Source organism: Pollachius pollachius, assembly GCF_949987615.1.
Source record: "Pollachius pollachius genome assembly, chromosome: 19".
Lineage (NCBI taxonomy): Eukaryota > Metazoa > Chordata > Actinopteri > Gadiformes > Gadidae > Pollachius > Pollachius pollachius.
Window position 1 is genome coordinate 231456 of NC_136952.1, and position 20348 is coordinate 251803.

At 51.8% G+C, this 20348-nt stretch overlaps 2 protein-coding genes across 5 annotated transcripts in view; one reads left to right on the forward strand and one right to left on the reverse strand.

Annotated features, from left to right (window-relative positions):
* katnip (katanin interacting protein) overlaps positions 1-15896 on the forward strand; it is a 36857-nt gene extending 20961 nt beyond the window's left edge. For 2 of the 4 annotated variants that reach the window (XM_079757519.1, XM_079757521.1), the window contains 13 exons: positions 1019-1804; positions 3193-3401; positions 3849-3930; positions 5373-5550; positions 7030-7198; positions 7275-7426; positions 9222-9286; positions 9417-9527; positions 12957-13096; positions 13223-13324; positions 13404-13564; positions 14612-14697; positions 14794-15896. In XM_079757519.1, the coding sequence (XP_079613645.1) occupies positions 1019-1804; positions 3193-3401; positions 3849-3930; positions 5373-5550; positions 7030-7198; positions 7275-7426; positions 9222-9286; positions 9417-9527; positions 12957-13096; positions 13223-13324; positions 13404-13564; positions 14612-14697; positions 14794-14846 (2294 nt within the window). In that variant the 3' untranslated portion in view covers positions 14847-15896. Of the gene's footprint in view, positions 1-1018; positions 1805-3192; positions 3402-3848; positions 3931-5372; positions 5551-7029; positions 7199-7274; positions 7427-9221; positions 9287-9416; positions 9538-12956; positions 13097-13222; positions 13325-13403; positions 13565-14611; positions 14698-14793 lie in introns of those variants that run through there. The other 2 variants (XM_079757520.1, XR_013812679.1) reach the window with 2 other exon arrangements.
* Positions 15897-16353: 457 nt separating this feature from the next.
* Positions 16354-18111, reverse strand: cox6b1 (cytochrome c oxidase subunit 6B1). The gene is made up of 4 exons (XM_079757500.1): positions 18008-18111; positions 17558-17668; positions 17270-17370; positions 16354-16808 (listed from the first exon to the last, which is right to left on the reverse strand). The coding sequence occupies exons 2-4, from the start codon at positions 17658-17660 to the stop codon at positions 16755-16757; spliced, it is 258 nt and encodes an 85-aa protein (XP_079613626.1). The 5' UTR covers positions 17661-17668; positions 18008-18111; the 3' UTR covers positions 16354-16754.
* Positions 18112-20348: the final 2237 nt, after the last annotated feature.

Here is a 20348-nt window from a genome sequence, read left to right on the forward strand (position 1 = left end):
CCACCAGGATGAGAAGGGTTCTCTTTGGCCACCAGGATCAGAAGGGTTCTCTTTGGCCACCAGGATGAGAAGGGTTCTCTTTGGCCACCAGGATGAGAAGGGTTCTCTTCGGCCACCAGAATAAGAAGGGTTCTCTAGTTAGACCCCAGAATAAGAAGGGTTCTCTAGTTAGGCCCCAGAATAAGAAGGGTTTTCTAGTTAGGCCCCAGAATAAGAAAGGTTCTCTAGTTAGGCCACCAGAATGAGAAGGGTTCTCTAGTTAGGCCACCAGGATGAGAAGGGTTCTCTCTAGTACAGCCACCAGGATGAGAAGGGTTCTCTTTGGCCACCAGAATAAGAAGGGTTCTCTAGTTAGGCCACCAGAATGAGAAGTGTTCTCTAGTTAAGCCACCAGAATATGAAGGGTTCTCTAGTTAGGCCACCAGAATGAGAAGGGTTCTCTCTTGCCCCCAGTATGATAAGGGTTCTCTTTAGTACAGCCACCAGGATGAGAAGGGTTCTCTTTGGCCACCAGAATAAGAAGGGTTCTCTAGTTAGGCCCCAGAATAAGAAGGGTTCTCTAGTTCAGCCACCAGGCAGAATGAGCTACAGCACGTTTTAATGACAAGTTAAAGACAGCCACTTCTAGAAAAATGCTGCAAATTGACGCATACAAACAAAGCCAACCTGTACTACCTTGTTCTATGTTCTATATGCTACTACATGACCTCCGGTCCTAGACAGCTGGTTAAGGCTTCGCACCCAGAGGTGAGGGTTAGGGTCACATGGTCAGTCCCCTGGGGACAGTCCTCTGGGGCCAGTCCTCTGGGGTCAGTCCTCTGGGGTCAGTCCTCTGGGGCCAGTCCCCTGGGGACAGTCCCCTGGGGTTAGTCCCCTGGGGCCAGTCCCCTGGGGACAGTCCCCAGAGGACTGTCCCCAGGGGACTGTCCCCTGGGGACAGTCCTTTGGGGACAGTCCCCTGGGGTTAGTCCCCTGCTGGGCTCACCTACGTGTGTGTGTGTGTGTGTGTGTGTTCTAGACGAGCCCCTCTCCCTGGTGGCCCCCCGGAGGCAGCGGACCCCCCAGGCGGGCTGCCAGCAGGACCACCCTCTGCGGGCGTCCTGGGACTCCCTGCTGCTCTTCAACCAGTGCCAGCGCGGACGCATCTCCAACATGAGCCTGGAGGGGGACATCTTCGACGAGTTCCTCCGGCAGAAGGGCCGGGCCCCGCTCCGGACCCCCGTCCCGGGGGACCCCCTCTCCCCCCCGCGGGGGGGCGGGGCCCCGGCCGCCGCGGGGCCCTCCCCTGCGGGCGCCCCCCCCTCGCCGTGTGAGGACGGGGAGGACGAGGCTCTGGCGGAGCGGGAGGAGGACTTCGAGATCCCGGTGCTGCCCCGGGGCCGCTGGCTGGTGATCCACATCCTGTCCACGTGGGGGGACCGCCACTACGTGGGCCTCAACGGCCTGGAGGTGTTCAGCTCCAGCGGCGAGCCCCTGAAGCCCGCCCTCATCAGGGCCGACCCGCCGGACATCAACGTCCTGCCGGCCTACGGCAGGGACCCCCGCGTGGTGAGCAACCTGCTTGACGGGGTGAACCGCACCCAGGACGACATGCACCTGTGGCTGGCCCCCTTCACCCCCGGCCGCAGCCACGTCCTCTACCTGGACCTGGGGGCGGCCTGCCGCCTGGCCATGGTCCGCGTGTGGAACTACAACAAGTCCCGCATCCACTCGTTCCGCGGGGTGAAGGAGGTGGAGATGGTTCTGGACGGGAGCTGCATCTTCCGGGGGGAGATCGCTAAGGCGTCGGGGACGCTGTCCGGAGGTGAACCCCCTGTTTATAGTGAACCCCCTGTTTAAAGAGAACCTCCTGCTTAAAGAGAACCCCCCCTGTTTATAGTGAACCCCCTGTTTAAAGTGAACCCCCTGTTTAAAGAGCAAGTGAACCCCCTGTTTAAAATGAACCCCCTGTTTAAAGAGCCAGTGAACCCCCTGTTTAAAAAGCCAGTGAACCCCCTGTTTAAAGTGAACCCCCTGTTTAAAGAGCTAGTGAACCCCCTGTTTAAAATGAACCCCCTGTTTAAAGAGCCAGTGAACCCCCTGTTTAAAAAGCCAGTGAACCCCCTGTTTAAAGTGAACCCCCTGTTTAAAGAGCTAGTGAACCCCCTGTTTAAAGAGCTAGTGAACCCCCTGTTTATAGTGAACCCCCTGTTTAAAGTGAACCCCCTGTTTAAAGAGCTAGTGAACCCCCTGTTTAAAGAGCCAGTGAACCCCCTGTTTAAAGAGCCAGTGAACCCCCTGTTTAAAGTGAACCCCCTGTTTAAAGAGAACCCCCTGTTTAAAGTGAACCCCCTGTTTAAAGTGAACCCCCTGTTTAAAGAGAACCCCCTGTTTAAAGAGCCAGTGAACCCCCGGTTTAAAGTGAACCTCCTGTTTAAAGAGAACTGGTCTCTGGTCCAGGTGTGGACCAGGTCTCCCTCTGATGTAGTCCTCACTGGTCTCTGGTCCAGGTGTGGACCAAGTCTCCCTCTGATGTAGTCCTCACTGGTCTCGGGTCCAGGTCTGGACCAGGTCTCCCTCTGATGTAGTCCTCACTGGTCTCGGGTCCAGGTCTGGACCAGGTCTCCCTCTGATGTAGTCCTCACTGGTCTCTGGTCCATGTCTGGCCCAGGTCTCCCTCTGATGTAGTCCTCACTGGTCTCGGGTCCAGGTCTGGACCAGGTCTCCCTCTGATGTAGTCCTCACTGGTCTCTGGTCCAGGTCTGGACCAGGTCTCCCTCTGATGTAGTCCTCACTGGTCTCTGGTCCAGGTCTGGACCAGGTCTCCCTCTGATGTAGTCCTCACTGGTCTTGGGTCCAGGTGTGGACCAGGTCTCCCTCTGATGTAGTCCTCACTGGTCTCGGGTCCAGGTCTGGACCAGGTCTCCCTCTGATGTAGTCCTCACTGGTCTCGGGTCCAGGTCTGGACCAGGTCTCCCTCTGATGTAGTCCTCACTGGTCTCGGGTCCAGGTCTGGACCAGGTCTCCCTCTGATGTAGTCCTCACTGGTCTCGGGTCCAGGTCTGGACCAGGTCTCCCTCTGATGTAGTCCTCACTGGTCTCGGGTCCAGGTCTGGACCAGGTCTCCCTCTGATGTAGTCCTCACTGGTCTCGGGTCCAGGTCTGGACCAGGTCTCCCTATGCTGTAGTCCTAACCGGTCCCTCCTGGTCCAGGTCTGGACCAGTTCGGGGACACCATCCTGTTCACCACGGACGATGACATCCTGGAGGCCATGTCGCGCTTCGACGAGACCTTCCCCAGCGAGGGGGGGGGTCCGGACAGCCTGGCCCCCGAGGAGGAGCTGCAGCGCCCCCGCACAGCGGATGGCGAGGGGGAGGAAAGACCCTTCACCCAGGCCGGCTTCAGGGAGGACGACCTGGAGGTCAGCCCCCTAGAGCCCACTGCCTTCACATTAAAAGCGTTTGTGTTCCTGAGTGTATTTGGCCCAGCTTGCCATCACGGTAAAAGTGTTTGTGTTACTGAGTGTATTTGACAGAGCGTCTCTGTCCCAGGGAGGAGAACTCTGGTGTCTTAAGGGAACGGCCTCGTATTATAAGAAGTGTACGTTGAGAGTAGTGTGCTTATGGATATCTATTCATATTCCATGTTGAATGAGTAAGGGCAAAGTATAAATAACGTAATGTGATGTGGTGTGATGTACTGTATATCATTTCATTATAAATATATAATATTCTCATTGTAAAGGTAAATTGTGGCATATCAAGAATCAATGAAGAGGCCAAAATATACGCCTATACCAGATCCTGGTAGTTTCATATGTGAGCATATTACCCTGAACCTGAGGACAAGCTGTCTCCACATCCTCCAGTTAATGCCGACTCTGGGCCCTGGCACGGACCAGCAGCCTGCCCAGAGCAAGGAGCTCAATCCTGGGGTGTATACCGGCAAGAGTGAGTATCACCTCCCCTCTAGGGAAGCACCACCTCCCCTCTGGAGATGTGAGTACCACACCTCCCCTCTAGGGAAGCACCACCTCCCCTCTGGAGATGTGAGTACCACCTCCCCTCTAGGGAAGCACCACCTCCCCTCTGGAGATGTGAGTACCACCTCCCCTCTAGGGAAGCACCACCTCCCCTCTGGAGATGTGAGTACCACCTCCCCTCTAGGGAAGCACCACCTCCCCTCTGGAGATGTGAGTACCACCTCCCCTCTAGGGAAGCACCACCTCCCCTCTGGAGATGTGAGTACCACCTCCCCTCTAGGGAAGCACCACCTCCCCTCTGGAGATGTGAGTACCACCTCCCCTCTAGGGAAGCACCACCTCCCCTCTGGAGATGTGAGTACCACCTCCCCTCTAGGGAAGCACCACCTCCCCTCTGGAGATGTGAGTACCACCTCCCCTCTAGGGAAGCACCACCTCCCCTCTGGAGATGTGAGTACCACCTCCCCTCTAGGGAAGCACCACCTCCCCTCTAGAGATGTGAGTACCACCTCCCCCCATGGATGTGAGTACCACCTCCCCTCTAGAGATGTGAGTACCACCTCCCCCCATGGATGTGAGTACCACCTCCCCTCTAGAGATGTGAGTACCACCTCCTCTCTAGAGAAGCACCACCTCCCCTCTAGAGATGTGAGTACCACCTCCCCTCTAGGGAAGCACCACCTCCCCTCTAGAGATGTGAGTACCACCTCCCCCCATGGATGTGAGTACCACCTCCCCTCTAGAGATGTGAGTACCACCTCCCCTCTAGAGATGTGAGCACCACCTCCCCTCTAGAGAAGCACCACCTCCCCTCTAGAGATGTGAGTATCACCTCTCCCCTAGAGATGTGAGTATCACCTCCCCTCTAGAGATGTGAGTATCACCTCTCCCCTAGAGATGTGAGAACCACCTCCCCTCTAGAGATGTGAGTACCACCTCCCCTCTAGAGATGTGAGTACCACCTCCCCTCTAGAGATGTGAGTACCACCTCCCCTCTGGAGATGTGAGTACCACCTCCCCTCTGGAGATGTGAGTACCACCTCCCCTCTAGAGATGTGAGAACCACCTCCCCTCTAGAGATGTGAGAACCACCTCCCCTCTAGAGATGTGAGTACCACCTCCCCTCTAGAGATGTGAGTATCACCTCCCCTCTGGAGACGTGAGTACTGCGCCACCACCTGTTAATACGTTTATTATGGCTTCCTATTTTGTAGGACTAATATTAGTTGTATCTATCCACTATTTCTACGGTATTTGTATTTTGAGGGACAATTCAGGATAATAAAAATAAGAACTTAGAGAGTTCTTATTGACTTAGAGAGCTAACTGTATTAGCTCTAGCCAATCAGTGTTAATCTGTGTTGACCTCGCCACTCTACACCCCCCCCGCTAAGCGCTCTGCCCCCCCAGGCCTCAGGATGGAGCTGGTGCAGACCTGGGGGGACCCCCACTACCTGGGCCTGACCGGGCTGGAGGTGGTGGGCCGGGACGGGGGCAGTCTGCCGCTGGACCTCAGCATGGTGACCGCCTCGCCCTCCGACCTCAACCAGCTGCCCGGGTACGGCCTCGACGCCCGCACGCTCGACAAGTAAGACCCGAGGGCTCGGCCCTCATTAGGTTAGGGTCAGCCTGGGTCCTTTAGGGGTGTGGATGGTGTGCACTGAGTCCTTTAGTGGTCAGATGGTGTACACTGAGTCCTTTAGTGGTCAGATGGTGTACACTGACTCCTTTAGTGGTCAGATAGTGTACACTGAGTCCTTTAGCATTTAGCTGCATTGCAGGTGAGGCTATGCACCCTAACCCAACCGAAGCATACAATCAACATTGGAGAAGCCAGGTTCTGCATGACCTTGTTTATCTGGTGCAAGATACAGAGTAGTACACACAGTACCATGACGCAGTAACATGACACTGTAACATGACCCTGTAACATAGTATTATAGAGTGGCGAAGTCACGCCCCTTCCGGTAGAGCCCATGGGATCAAAAAATATGAATGGAGAGAAAGTAATTATCTTCTTGTCCCAGTCTTTATATGCCCCAGATTACACATATGTTGTTTGTGGATTTAAATTATAATTTTTCATGTCAAGAGTTTGACCATTTATTGTTCAATTGTTCAGTTAAAGGCTGTAGAGAAAACACAATGAGAAAGACTACACGTCTCGTATGTGACGTCACGCTCCACGCGACTGGCGCGGACAAGACCGACAATCTCCCCATCGGCATAACTGAAGCTCTCCACATGGCCCGATTTGGTTTTCACCTCTTTCGATGCTTTTATCCTCCCCTTGGAAAAAAGCAGTAAGCTGGAGCAGAGAGATCGCCATGTCTGTACCAGAGTGGTGGTGACGGATATCATTTGCGTTGATATACGTCAGAGCAGCGAAGAGCTGTAGTTCACAAAGCGGCCTCACACAAAACCTAACATTATCAAACTTCTTCACAAAACTCTTTAGTTTTCTTTGCATGAAAAATTATTATGTGAATCCACAAACAACATACAGTATGTGTAATCCAGGGCATATAAAGACTGGGACCAGAAAATAATTACTTTCTCTCCATTGAAACCCATTCATATTTTTCTATCTCATAGGTCCCATGGGCTCTACCGGAAGAGGCGTGACTTCGCCACTCTATAGGGAGTTTAGTTTGAAGAATAAGGCCCAAATCCCGTTACACCCCTTGGCCCAAACCCTTAACCATATACCGCTACGAAATGGGACGACAACCATTCAAGACCCAGTTACAGCCCGCCATCTTGCCTAGGATCTTTCTTTATTTTCCATTTTCTCGCAAGGTATTGTGGGAGTAAGTCACAACTGGAGTGTTGCAAGGGTTCCCGTCGAAAATCCTAACTTCAAGGGGATGTTAGCCCTGCCCCTTACCCCTTACCCCTTAATAGAACGGCCAATAGGACGACCCTATGCACGTGAACGTGCAACAGCGAGGCGTAGGGTTGAGATTTTGGTTGGCGCAAAGGAATGAGACTGAGCCTAAATCTATCTGTCCCTATGTAACTGTCTCACTCTTTCTCTCCTCCTCCTTCGTGTGTGTGTGTGTGTCAGGCTTGTGGACGGTCATAACCTCACCACGGAGGACCACCACATGTGGCTGGTCCCCTTCTCCAGTGGGGTGCCCCCCCCCACCGTCACTGTCTCCTTCCCGCGGCCGCAGCACATCGCCGGACTGCGGGTCTGGAACTACAACAAGTCCCCCGAGGACTCGTACCGCGGGGTGAGCTGCTGCTAGGGTTAGGGTTAGGGTTAACCCTAACCCTAATAATAACGCGTTTGTCTGCTGCTGGTGGCAGGTGAAGGTGATCCATGTGTTCCTAGACGACGTCGCCATCTCTCCAGCCGACGGCTTCCTGATCCGTAAGGGCCTGGGCCACTGCCACTTCGACTTCGCCCAGGAGATGCTCTTCATCGACGTGCTGCAGAACCCCAGGGAGCCACACCACCAGTAGGCAGACCAGGGCCCACGGCCCTCACACCACATCACACCCCTGACACCACATCACACCCCTTACACCACATCACACCCCTTACACCACATCACACCCCTGACACCACATCACACCCCTTACACCACATCACACCCCTGACACCACATCACACCCCTGACACCACATCACACCACATCACACCCCTTACACCACATCACACCCCTTACACCACATCACACCACATCACACCCCTTACACCACATCACACCCCTTACACCACATCACACCCCTTACACCACATCACACCCCTTACACCACATCACACCCCTTACACCACATCACACCCCTTACACCACATCACACCCCTTACACCACATCACACCACATCACACCCCTTACACCACATCACACCCCTTACACCACATCACACCCCTTACACCACATCACACCCCTTACACCACATCACACCACATCACACCCCTTACACCACATCACACCCCTTACACCACATCACACCCCTGACACCACATCACACCCCTTACACCACATCACACCCCTTACACCACATCACACCCCTTACACCACATCACACCACATCACACCCCTTACACCACATCACACCCCTGACACCACATCACACCCCTGACACCACATCACACCACATCACACCCCTTACACCACATCACACCCCTGACACCACATCACACCCCTGACACCACATCACACCACATCACACCCCTTACACCACATCACACCACATCACACCCCTTACACCACATCACACCCCTTACACCACATCACACCCCTTACACCACATCACACCCCTTACACCACATCACACCCCTGACACCACATCACACCCCTGACACCACATCACACCACATCACACCCCTTACACCACATCACACCCCTGACACCACATCACACCCCTGACACCACATCACACCCCTTACATCCCTCACACCACATCACACCACATCACACCCTCACACCACATCACACCACATCACACCCCTCACACCACATCACACCGCATCACATCACACCACATCACACCCTCACACCACATCACACCACATCACACCACACCCAGTCCCTGGTGCTGAGACACACTGACCTGCTTCATCCGAAGCCCATTGCATTGGATAGAGGTCCATGTCATTAATGACGGTACGCACTACATTAAGATTGAAATGTTTTGCTCTAACCGATTCCATTCCGGCCCAGTCTCCATTTTCAAGATCAAACCTCTCTGTTCTCTGGCGCCTCAGGTGGAACACGCGGTCGCGTTCAGGAGCTTCGCCAGCTTTGGAAATAATTATGTTTCAGAAAATGTGAAACTTTGCTTTTTCTACCATGGCTTCTGTTATGATCAATGTATGTATTGTGTTATTACGTTAAGTCAGCGTGGCTCCCCATTGGCTATCGTCTTCCCACATGATAATCATCCCGGGCTGTGGTCAGGGTTCCCCCACACTACAGGACATGGGGTCGTACCCCACACTGAAGGATACAGGGTCGTACCCCACACTGTAGGATACGGGGTCGTACCCCACACTGCAGGATACAGGGTTGTACCCCACACTGAAGGACATGGGGTCGTACCCAGCACTGTAGGATATGGGGTCGTACCCCACACTGCAGGACATGGGGTCGTACCCCACAATGAAGGACATGGGGTTGTACATGTCTAAGCTACACCGTCTGTTGACATAACTGTGGACACGGGTCTCGACCCCAGGACCCTTAGGGCTGGGCGTCCACAGCCCGTTCCTAGTTCTGATGCGTTCTGTGTCCTGTTGATCCCTTCAGAGGAGGCGGGCCCAGACCGGAGCAGGCCAGCAGGGACTACGAGGCTCCCATCATGCCTTGCGGCTGTATCCTTTGTACCATCATGCTGGGACTCAAGGGATTAGAAACATCGGATCCAGTTGAATCGCTGTGTGTCTGTGTGTTTATTGAAGGACATGAGGTGAGGGTTTGTCTCCTTGACCTCTGACCCCGCAGTCATCTTCCAGCTGCAGCTGCTGACCACCTGGGGCGACCCGTACTACACGGGCCTGAACGGCCTGGAGTTCTACGACCAGAACCACCAGAAGATCAGCCTCACTGACAACAGTATCCAAAGGTTACCACAGATCGTCAATTATTCAATTCAGAGTATTGTGTTTACTTTTGTACAATTTGGGCTCTTGGATTAACATTTTGGTAAGTAGTTCAGGGTATTAGGAGGACGATACAATGAGCCCCATGGGTAAGGGTCAGGGTTAGGGTTAGGCTCCCCAGGTTTAGGCTCCCCAGGGTCAGGTTTAGGGTCAGGGTTAGGGTCAGGTTTAGGGTCAGGGTTAGGGTCAGGTTTAGGCTCCCCAGGGACAAGTTTAGGGTCAGGGTTAGGCTCCCCAGGGTCAGGTTTAGTGTCAGGGTCAGGTTTAGGGTCAGGTTTAGGGTCAGGGTTAGGTTTAGGGTCAGGGTTAGGCTCCCCAGGGTCAGGGTTAGGGTCAGGTTTAGGTTTAGGGTCAGGTTTAGGTTTAGGGTCAGGTTTAGGGTCAGGGTTAGGCTCCCCAGGGTCAGGGTTAGGGTCAGGTTTAGGTTTAGGGTCAGGTTTAGGGTCAGGGTTAGGTTTAGGGTCAGGGTTAGGCTCCCCAGGGTCAGGGTTAGGGTCAGGTTTAGGTTTAGGGTCAGGTTTAGGGTCAGGGTCAGGTTTAGGGTCAGGGTTAGGCTCCCCAGGGTCAGGGTTAGGGTCAGGTTTAGGTTTAGGGTCAGGTTTAGGGTCAGGGTTAGGTTTAGGGTCAGGGTTAGGCTCCCCAGGGTCAGGGTTAGGGTCAGGTTTAGGTTTAGGGTCAGGTTTAGGGTCAGGGTTAGGTTTAGGGTCAGGGTTAGGCTCCCCAGGGTCAGGTTTAGTGTCAGGGTCAGGTTTAGGGTCAGGTTTAGGGTCAGGGTTAGGCTCCCCAGGGTCAGGGTTAGGGTCAGGTTTAGGTTTAGGGTCAGGTTTAGGTTTAGGGTCAGGTTTAGGGTCAGGGTTAGGCTCCCCAGGGTCAGGGTTAGGGTCAGGTTTAGGTTTAGGGTCAGGTTTAGGGTCAGGGTTAGGTTTAGGGTCAGGGTTAGGCTCCCCAGGGTCAGGGTTAGGGTCAGGTTTAGGTTTAGGGTCAGGTTTAGGGTCAGGGTTAGGTTTAGGGTCAGGGTTAGGCTCCCCAGGGTCAGGTTTAGTGTCAGGGTCAGGTTTAGGGTCAGGTTTAGGGTCAGGGTTAGGCTCCCCAGGGTCAGGGTAGGGTCAGGTTTAGGTTTAGGGTCAGGTTTAGGTTTAGGGTCAGGTTTAGGGTCAGGGTCAGGTTTAGGGTCAGGGTTAGGCTCCCCAGGGTCAGGGTTAGGGTCAGGTTTAGGTTTAGGGTCAGGTTTAGGGTCAGGGTTAGGTTTAGGGTCAGGGTTAGGCTCCCCAGGGTCAGGGTTAGGGTCAGGTTTAGGTTTAGGGTCAGGTTTAGGGTCAGGGTTAGGTTTAGGGTCAGGGTTAGGCTCCCCAGGGTCAGGTTTAGTGTCAGGGTCAGGTTTAGGGTCAGGTTTAGGGTCAGGGTTAGGCTCCCCAGGGTCAGGGTAGGGTCAGGTTTAGGTTTAGGGTCAGGTTTAGGTTTAGGGTCAGGTTTAGGGTCAGGGTTAGGTTTAGGGTCAGGTTTAGGTTTAGGGTCAGGTTTAGTGTCAGGGTCAGGTTTAGGGTCAGGTTTAGGGTCAGGGTTAGGCTCCCCAGGGTCAGGGTTAGGGTCAGGTTTAGGTTTAGGGTCAGGTTTAGGGTCAGGGTTAGGTTTAGGGTCAGGGTTAGGCTCCCCAGGGTCAGGTTTAGTGTCAGGGTCAGGTTTAGGGTCAGGTTTAGGGTCAGGGTTAGGCTCCCCAGGGTCAGGGTAGGGTCAGGTTTAGGTTTAGGGTCAGGTTTAGGTTTAGGGTCAGGTTTAGGGTCAGGGTCAGGTTTAGGGTCAGGGTTAGGCTCCCCAGGGTCAGGGTTAGGGTCAGGTTTAGGTTTAGGGTCAGGTTTAGGGTCAGGGTTAGGTTTAGGGTTAGGGTTAGGCTCCCCAGGGTCAGGGTTAGGGTCAGGTTTAGGTTTAGGGTCAGGTTTAGGGTCAGGGTTAGGTTTAGGGTCAGGGTTAGGCTCCCCAGGGTCAGGTTTAGTGTCAGGGTCAGGTTTAGGGTCAGGTTTAGGGTCAGGGTTAGGCTCCCCAGGGTCAGGGTAGGGTCAGGTTTAGGTTTAGGGTCAGGTTTAGGTTTAGGGTCAGGTTTAGGGTCAGGGTTAGGTTTAGGGTCAGGTTTAGGTTTAGGGTCAGGTTTAGTGTCAGGGTCAGGTTTAGGGTCAGGTTTAGGGTCAGGGTTAGGCTCCCCAGGGTCAGGGTTAGGGTCAGGTTTAGGTTTAGGGTCAGGTTTAGGGTCAGGGTTAGGTTTAGGGTCAGGGTTAGGCTCCCCAGGGTCAGGGTTAGGGTCAGGTTTAGGTTTAGGGTCAGGTTTAGGGTCAGGGTTAGGTTTAGGGTCAGGGTTAGGCTCCCCAGGGTCAGGTTTAGTGTCAGGGTCAGGTTTAGGGTCAGGTTTAGGGTCAGGGTTAGGCTCCCCAGGGTCAGGGTAGGGTCAGGTTTAGGTTTAGGGTCAGGTTTAGGTTTAGGGTCAGGTTTAGGGTCAGGGTTAGGTTTAGGGTCAGGTTTAGGTTTAGGGTCAGGTTTAGTGTCAGGGTCAGGTTTAGGGTCAGGTTTAGGGTCAGGGTTAGGCTCCCCAGGGTCAGGGTTAGGGTCAGGTTTAGGTTTAGGGTCAGGTTTAGGGTCAGGGTTAGGTTTAGGGTCAGGGTTAGGCTCCCCAGGGTCAGGTTTAGTGTCAGGGTCAGGTTTAGGGTCAGGTTTAGGGTCAGGGTTAGGCTCCCCAGGGTCAGGGTAGGGTCAGGTTTAGGTTTAGGGTCAGGTTTAGGTTTAGGGTCAGGTTTAGGGTCAGGGTCAGGTTTAGGGTCAGGGTTAGGCTCCCCAGGGTCAGGGTTAGGGTCAGGTTTAGGTTTAGGGTCAGGTTTAGGGTCAGGGTTAGGTTTAGGGTTAGGGTTAGGCTCCCCAGGGTCAGGGTTAGGGTCAGGTTTAGGTTTAGGGTCAGGTTTAGGGTCAGGGTTAGGTTTAGGGTCAGGGTTAGGCTCCCCAGGGTCAGGTTTAGTGTCAGGGTCAGGTTTAGGGTCAGGTTTAGGGTCAGGGTTAGGCTCCCCAGGGTCAGGGTAGGGTCAGGTTTAGGTTTAGGGTCAGGTTTAGGTTTAGGGTCAGGTTTAGGGTCAGGGTTAGGTTTAGGGTCAGGTTTAGGTTTAGGGTCAGGTTTAGTGTCAGGGTCAGGTTTAGGGTCAGGTTTAGGGTCAGGGTTAGGCTCCCCAGGGTCAGGTTTAGTGTCAGGGTCAGGTTTAGGGTCAGGGTCAGGTTTAGGGTCAGGTTTAGGTTTAGGGTCAGGGTCAGGGTCAGGTTTAGGTTTAGGGTCAGGTTTAGGGTCAGGGTTAGGTTTAGGGTCAGGGTCAGGCCCCCCAGGGCCAGCAGTCTTCCTCAGCCCCCCCAGACATCGCTGCGTTCCCAGACAGCGTCAACGTGCTGCAGGGTGTGAGCGGAGACGTCAGGACCCCCGACAGACTGGTGGACGGAGACAACAGCAACCTGGACGGACACCATACCTGGCTCGCCCCCGTGCTGCCCGGCCTGGTGGGTGGGGGGGGGGGGGGGGGGCTCACCCTGTGATTGGCTCATGTGTTACGGTGGTCGTCCGTCTCAATGTAAGATCCCACGTGCATCGTCCTACTCGCTGAGCCGGCCTGTGTCGTGTGGCAGGTGAACCGGGTGTACGTGATCTTCGACCGTCCCGTCACCGTGTCCATGATCAAGCTGTGGAACTACTCCAAGACGCCGCAGAGAGGGGTCAAGGAGTTCGGGGTGAGGCCCTGAATCCAAAAGGTTTTCCTGGTGTTTGGAGAACACCGAGCGACGGAGGTTCTTGTTCTTGTGCGTCCAGCTGTTGGTGGACGACCTGCTGGTCTACAACGGCGTCCTGGACAGCGTGGGGCCGGCGTCCCGCGGCATCTTGCCCACCTGCGACCCCGTGGTGCCCTACCACTCCATCCTGTTCACCGACGACGCCGGCATCACCCACCGCGAGAGGAACACCGTCATCAGGTACCACTGGGACCCCCCCCCCCTTAGTGGGACCCTGTCCCCCTTAGTAGGACCCCCCCCTGATATGGTGCATCATACCAGGGACGGCCGACTTGTCCCTTCAACACACAAGTCCATTTAAAAGTGGACCGAGATCCCTAGGGGTCAGGAGCCTCCATGGGGGGTAGGGTTAGGAGTCAGGAGCCTCCATGGGGGGTAGGGTTAGGAGTCAGGAGCCTCCATGGGGGGTAGGGTTAGGACTCAGGAGCCTCCATGGGGGGTAGGGTTAGGGCCAGCGGTTCCTCCTGGTGGTCTGAGCTGTGCTCTTGTCCCCCCAGCCCCCGTGGCAGCAGGACCCCCCCTCAGTGAGTAGCAGCTCAGTCCTCCATCCCCCTCACCGGCTCCCCCTAGTAGTGGATTGTAGTTACTGTACCAAGTACCTCCTGTAGGACCCGGACCCTCCCGCTCATCCCCCCGCCCCACCTGAATATCTCTCTCTCTCTCTCTCTCTCTCTCTCTCTCTGTCTCTGTCTCTCTCTCTCTCTGTCTCTGTCTCTGTCTCTCTGTCTCTCTCTGTCTCTCTCTCTGTCTCTCTCTCTGTCTCTGTCTCTGTCTCTGTCTCTCCCTCTGTCTCTCTCTCCCTCTCTCTCTCTCTCTGTCTCTCTCTCCCTCTCCCTCTCTCTGTCTCTCTCTCTCTCTGTCTCTCTCTCTCTCTCTCTCTCTCTCTCTCTGTCTCTGTCTCTCTCTGTCTCTGTCTCTCTGTCTCTGTCTCTGTCTCTGTCTCTCTCTGTCTCTCTCTCTGTCTCTCTCTCTGTCTCTGTCTCTGTCTCTGTCTCTCCCTCTGTCTCTCTCTCCCTCTCTCTCTCTCTCTGTCTCTCTCTCCCTCTCCCTCTCTCTGTCTCTCTCTCTCTCTGTCTCTCTCTCTCTCTGTCTCTCTCTCTCTCTCTCTCTCTGTCTCTGTCTCTGTCTCTGTCTCTCTGTCTCTCTCTCTCTCTCTCTCTCTCTCTCTCTCTCTCTCTCTCTCTCTCTCTCTCTCTCTCTCTCTAATGGTTGTGTTTTGCACTGCAGTAACTTTGTGGAGGACCAGGATGTGAAGCTGACCAATGAGAATCAGATCGTTTATCACAACAAGAAGAAAGCGACTGCAGACCCGGGTGAGTGAGTCATGACTGAAGCCATCGAACACGTTCCTCTTAACCCTCAACCCTCAACTAAACTCACCTACGTTTGGTTTCTTTGCGCCCGCTAAGCCCTGAGGCCGAAGACCTGCATGACGGACGCAGGGGGGAAGAGGAGGTACTGACAGCAGCCAATCAGAGACCCTGGCCCCTCCCCCTCTCCTAAGAAGAGGTACTGACCAGCAGCCAATCAGAGCCCCTGGCCCCTCCCCCTCTGCTAAAAAGAGGTACTGACCAGCAGCCAATCAGAGCCCCTGGCCCCTCCCCCTCTCCTAAGAGGAGGTACTGACCAGCAGCCAATCAGAGCCCCTGGCCCCTCCCCCTCTCCTAAGAGGAGGTAATGACCAGCAGCCAATCAGAGCCCCTGGCCCCTCCCCCTCTCCTAAGTGGTTGTACTGACCAGCAGCCAATCTGGCCCCTCCCCCTATCATCGCAGCCACTCGCTCAGATTATCAAGACCAGCAGGTTGCCGCCACTCCGGGGCCCCGCCCACATCGCCAGGGTAACCACTGGGGCAAAGTGGCCCTGCTCTACTTCCTGCTCTACTTCCTGCTCATCACCAGGTCATGTGACTCATGCTGTTGGCTGCACCTTCCCCACATGATTGGTTGGTGTTTACACACACACACACACACACACACGTGTTCTCTTCACCAACGGTGCACCTGAAGTCCATCACCATGGCAACAAGCACACCCTCCTGCTGGCTCCGCCCGTCGTATCGCTATGCAGCCGTCAGCGTGCTCAGTGTGTTGCCTCACAAGGTGAGCACAACTCACCTTTAGCCACCGTGTCAGTCTATACCCTTATTCTCTCAGTGACCTTTATGGATTCATTATCTTCCATTAAAGGGAAAGAGTTTTGCAGAAATATATAATGTGGAATGAATATAAATTGCCAGTCATGGTTTGGTCTAGCTTATGGATACATTTGATATTTTTAATATGCACTATTAAGATACCTCAAAGGGAAAATAGAATACAAATGGGGAAAAGTTCTAGTTCTAGTACACCACTGGTAATAGTTGTTGTTTCTTTGTTTTCGTGTGGTACTGACTGAGGTAACTAAAACATGTCAAACATTTGACAGGAGGAAGTTAATTCACACATCAATAAAATGCAGTTTTATGTATTTCATCTCAATATGTTATATCCTCTCTTCGTAGTTTTTTTCGAGTCGACATCTTATTTTTTTATCTTCTTCATTCATGTGTACATTGGTTGTAGGATTATTTAAGTGTTAATAAAAGATGGGGAACAATGTTTCTGAGTTTGTTGTGGACTGACAGCTCAGCAGGAACAGGTTAGGGCTATGGTTAAGGTAAGGTCAACCCTAACCCTAGCCCTACCTAGGGGGTTAGGGCTATGGTTAAGGTAAGGTCAACCCTAACCCTAGCCCTACCTAGGGGGTTAGGGCTAGGGTTAAGGTAAGGTCAACCCTAACCCTAGCCCTAGGGGGTTAGGGTTAGGGTTGACCTTACCCTAACCCTAACCCGGCCGCCATGAGTTCATGTATTGCAGTCTTATGAAAGTGGGTTGTGGAAAGATATTCAAATATATTTGTATAAAAAAGAACCTACACAACATGATTTATACATATATATTCTTTTTAATTATATTCAATAAGGGAAAAACAAGGAAGAACAGCTCCGTCATATTCAATAATTGAAGTGTTTTAATCAGACTTTGTTCTGTTGAATAATGTTAGGAGGAGGTGGAGGACTGATGGTGTTCTCCACCCTCAGCATCATATTCACAGGAGGTGGAGGACTGATGGTGTTCTCCACCCTCAGCATCATGTTAACAGGAGGTGGAGGACTGATGGTGATCTCCACCCTCAGCATCATGTTAACAGGAGGTGGAGGACTGATGGTGTTCTCCACCCTCAGCATCATGTTAACAGGAGGTGGAGGACTGATGGTGATCTCCACCCTCAGCATCATGTTAACAGGAGGTGGAGGACTGATGGTGTTCTCCACCCTCAGCATCATGTTAACAGGAGGTGGAGGACTGATGGTGTTCTCCACCCTCAGCTCATATCTTTCCTGGGAAGGTTCCGTCCGCTCGCTGATCCTCCCACTTCTGGACCTGAGGAGGCAGAGACGCTATTGGCTACAAACGGCAGAGACGCTATTGGCTACGAACGGCAGAGACGCTATTGGCTACGAACGGCAGAGACGCTATTGGCTACGAACGGTAGAGACGCTATTGGCTACGAACTCTCCTTTGGTCCTTTAAGCATTCTGAAGGGTTTCAAACTCACGACTAAAATATGGACTATGAAGTTAAAAAAAAACGGTGGTTTGTGTTCTGCCCCAATGATCATGCGTGGTGAGTGATTTAAAAGATATTTACTCACACATGAACATAGCCTGCTACTGAAATAACGTCTCAATCTGATGTTCACAGTCCGCTCATTACGGAGGTGTGTGTGTGTGTGTGTGTGTGTGTGTGTGTGTGTGTGTGTGTGTGTGTGTGTGTGTGTGTGTGTGTGTGTGTGTGTGTGTGTGTGTGTGTGTGTGTGTGTGTCAGATGAGGTTAATGGTTACCCAGGACATGGGGCAGAGGGACTTGTACACCCTCCTATACCAGTCACACGGAGTCACGTCCACTCCTTTGGCCGTCAGAGACTTCTGGCAGCGGTGGAAGTCTGAATGTGAAACAAGAGCCGTGAGGAGGATACCTTTAGACAGCAAGCTTCACTTTGATGAGCACTATTAAAAAAGCATACTTAAAAGATGTACTCATTCATGTATTGAGTGTAGAGAATTAACAAAAATAGCATGCATGAATTTGTATTCTTTTTGGGGGCATTTAGTTGATAATTTGAGGCTTACCCAGGTAGTTAGACCAGCAGTTCTTGGTCTGGTTCTGATTGGGGAATCTGGCGTCAAACGGAGCCGTTCGGTAATTGTCGAGCTTGGTTTGAATGTCTTCCATTTTCAGACCTAAAAAAATAAATAAAATAACAAACATTTGTGAATGATAATAGACAATAATGCAAGACACCAATGCATTAAATGAGGTGGTTGTCTTGATTGAATAGCATATTCTACAACAAAAATAGCTAGTCAGTCAACCACAAAGATGATTGACAGGGGTTTACTTCGAGCCCTTTCCTCCGTGTTCATTAACATCTATACGTGTCCTCATAACAAGGGTAACAACAGGTGTTTAAATTGGCATGCATTTGATCATTATACTAAATACAAATGAAATTGAAAGATTCGATATATGTCTGCCTATATGCTATAGAAAGATATAGAAAGTAGTACTGCGTGTTTTACCTTAAGGACGCTGGTTCCGAGTGACGCTAGAAACTCTTAGCAGGTGAGACACGCAGCAGGTGAGACACGCAGCAGGTAAGACGTGCGGTCCTGCGGCGACGGGATGGTGACCAAGGACACGCCCGAACGACTGACGTGAACCAGTCTGATAACAGGCGGCCGGTCTGACCACAGGCGGCTATGCGTCGCTTTGGATAGCCTCACACATACCGTCATGTGGAAGCGTGAATATACGTAAGGGATAATGTATAGAACGCCGGTCATTATCCGGAAAATAAGGCCCGACAGGGCGAACCTTCGCGTCGGCAATAATGCCCGGCGACGTTCTATACATTATCCCGCTTATTACACAGCTACTTGCCAAAACGAAAAAATAACTTCGTTTAGGGTTACAGCTAGGGTTGCCACCCGTCCCGTAAAATACGGAATCGTCCTTTATTTGGCAATTAAATGTTGCGTCCCGTATTGAACCAATACGGTACGCGATTTGTTCTGTATTTCCATAAATGTCCAATACACGTATACACATGCCTAGCGACAGACACCCACACTGGCGTTGCTCACAAAACCCGCGCCTTTTAAAAATGTCCGCTACACCCGATACTCCACCACGTCCTCAAAAGCGGAAACGCTTGCAGAAGTACAGACGTGAGTGGGAAGAGGCACTTCCTTGGCTGGACAGCGTCAGTGGAGATGTTTAGAAGGCAAATTGTAAAATATGTCGGCGAGTGTTTTTCAGTGGCGCACGGTGGGCTGTCTGACATCAGACAGCATGCAACAGGAGAGCAACACTGCAGACACGAAAGATCACAGAAGACCCAAGCGTCAGTGTCACAGTTCTTCATACCCCAATCATCTCCTGAGATTGATACGGTATGGGACATTATGTTGTGATTGAGTTCCTATCTGGTTGTGCTTTTGCCAGAAGATGGCAGTGCATGGGCAGAGCCTATTTTAGTAAACTGTTGTGGTTTGATTAATTGTTAAGGATGTTGAGTTTTTAAAGTCGAATGAACGATAATTTATTTAATATACAGTAGTGTTAGCCAATTTAAATATTATATATGGCCATTTAAAGAACAAATCATACTAATGTATTAAAAGTTAATAAATAAATAAATACATTTGTTAAAAGAAAACGTTTATTCTTTAATATATATACATTTCCTAGATTAAAAATGTTTGCAGAGCTTTCTGTGTATTCTGTGTCAAAATGTTTATATTTTTGTTCAGTGATCATTACATAAATTATATTATTAGTGTGGTTTAACTGTTTGGATGACCTGACTTCCTTTCAAGTCATAAGACAGGCAGCAGGCAAATACTGTTCAATTTAATTAACAATGTCATCCCACTCCTCCCCTCTAGGTTACCGCAGCTGAGGTGACACAGGTGTACCACACAGTCAGACACAACCTCAGCTACAACAGTGCTGACTGTGCACATAAACTGAATCAAAAGATTCTCCCGAATTCAAAAATTGTAAAAAAAAAAAAAAAAAAGACTATCGGGAGAACAAAGGCAGAGGCAGTGGTTAAAGATGTCCTTGCTCCAAAGGCAGTGGCTGATGTTCTCAAGGCCCTAACATCAGATAAACCCCTCCCATTTTCCATTCAGACAGATGCATCAAATAAAGGCAACAGGAAGATGTTCCCCCTTGCTGTTCAATACTTCAGTCCAGAATGCGGGGTCACCAACAAAATGCTGGATTTCATTGAAAATGCAGATGAGGCCGCTGCTGGGATTGTAGCTCTCATAGAGCAGTCGCTTGACAAATGTGACTTATCGTTTGATCAAGTGACAGCATTTAGTGCAGACAATACAAATGTGAATTACGGAATTCACAACTCTGTCTTCACCAACTTGAAGAAGAAACAAAAAGATCTGCTGCAAGGAAACTGCCATGCCCATATTGTGCACAACACAGTGAAGCATGCTCTTGACCAGCTCACTGTAGATGTGGAAAATGTTGTGCTGAAGGTCTATGCCTTCTTTTCCACATCTGCCAAATGAAGAGAATCACTCAAAGAGTTTTGTAGGTTTTGTGATGTTGAGTTCCAGGAAATTCTGCGACATGTCACAACCAGGTGGCTCTCCCTTAATCCAGCCATCACCCGGCTAATGCAAACCTGGATTGCACTGAAATCATACTTCATCAGCCGGGGGGAGGAGTGTCCCAAACAACATCGAGCATTGTTAAAGCTCAGTGAGGACTCAACTGAGGAAGATGGAGACATTGTGGAGGTTTACCTTCTTTTCTGCAATAATATCCTCTCTCTCTTTGAGGAAGTTGTAAAGAAGCTGGAGAGTGATGAAACCACCTGTGTTGAGTTATATTCCA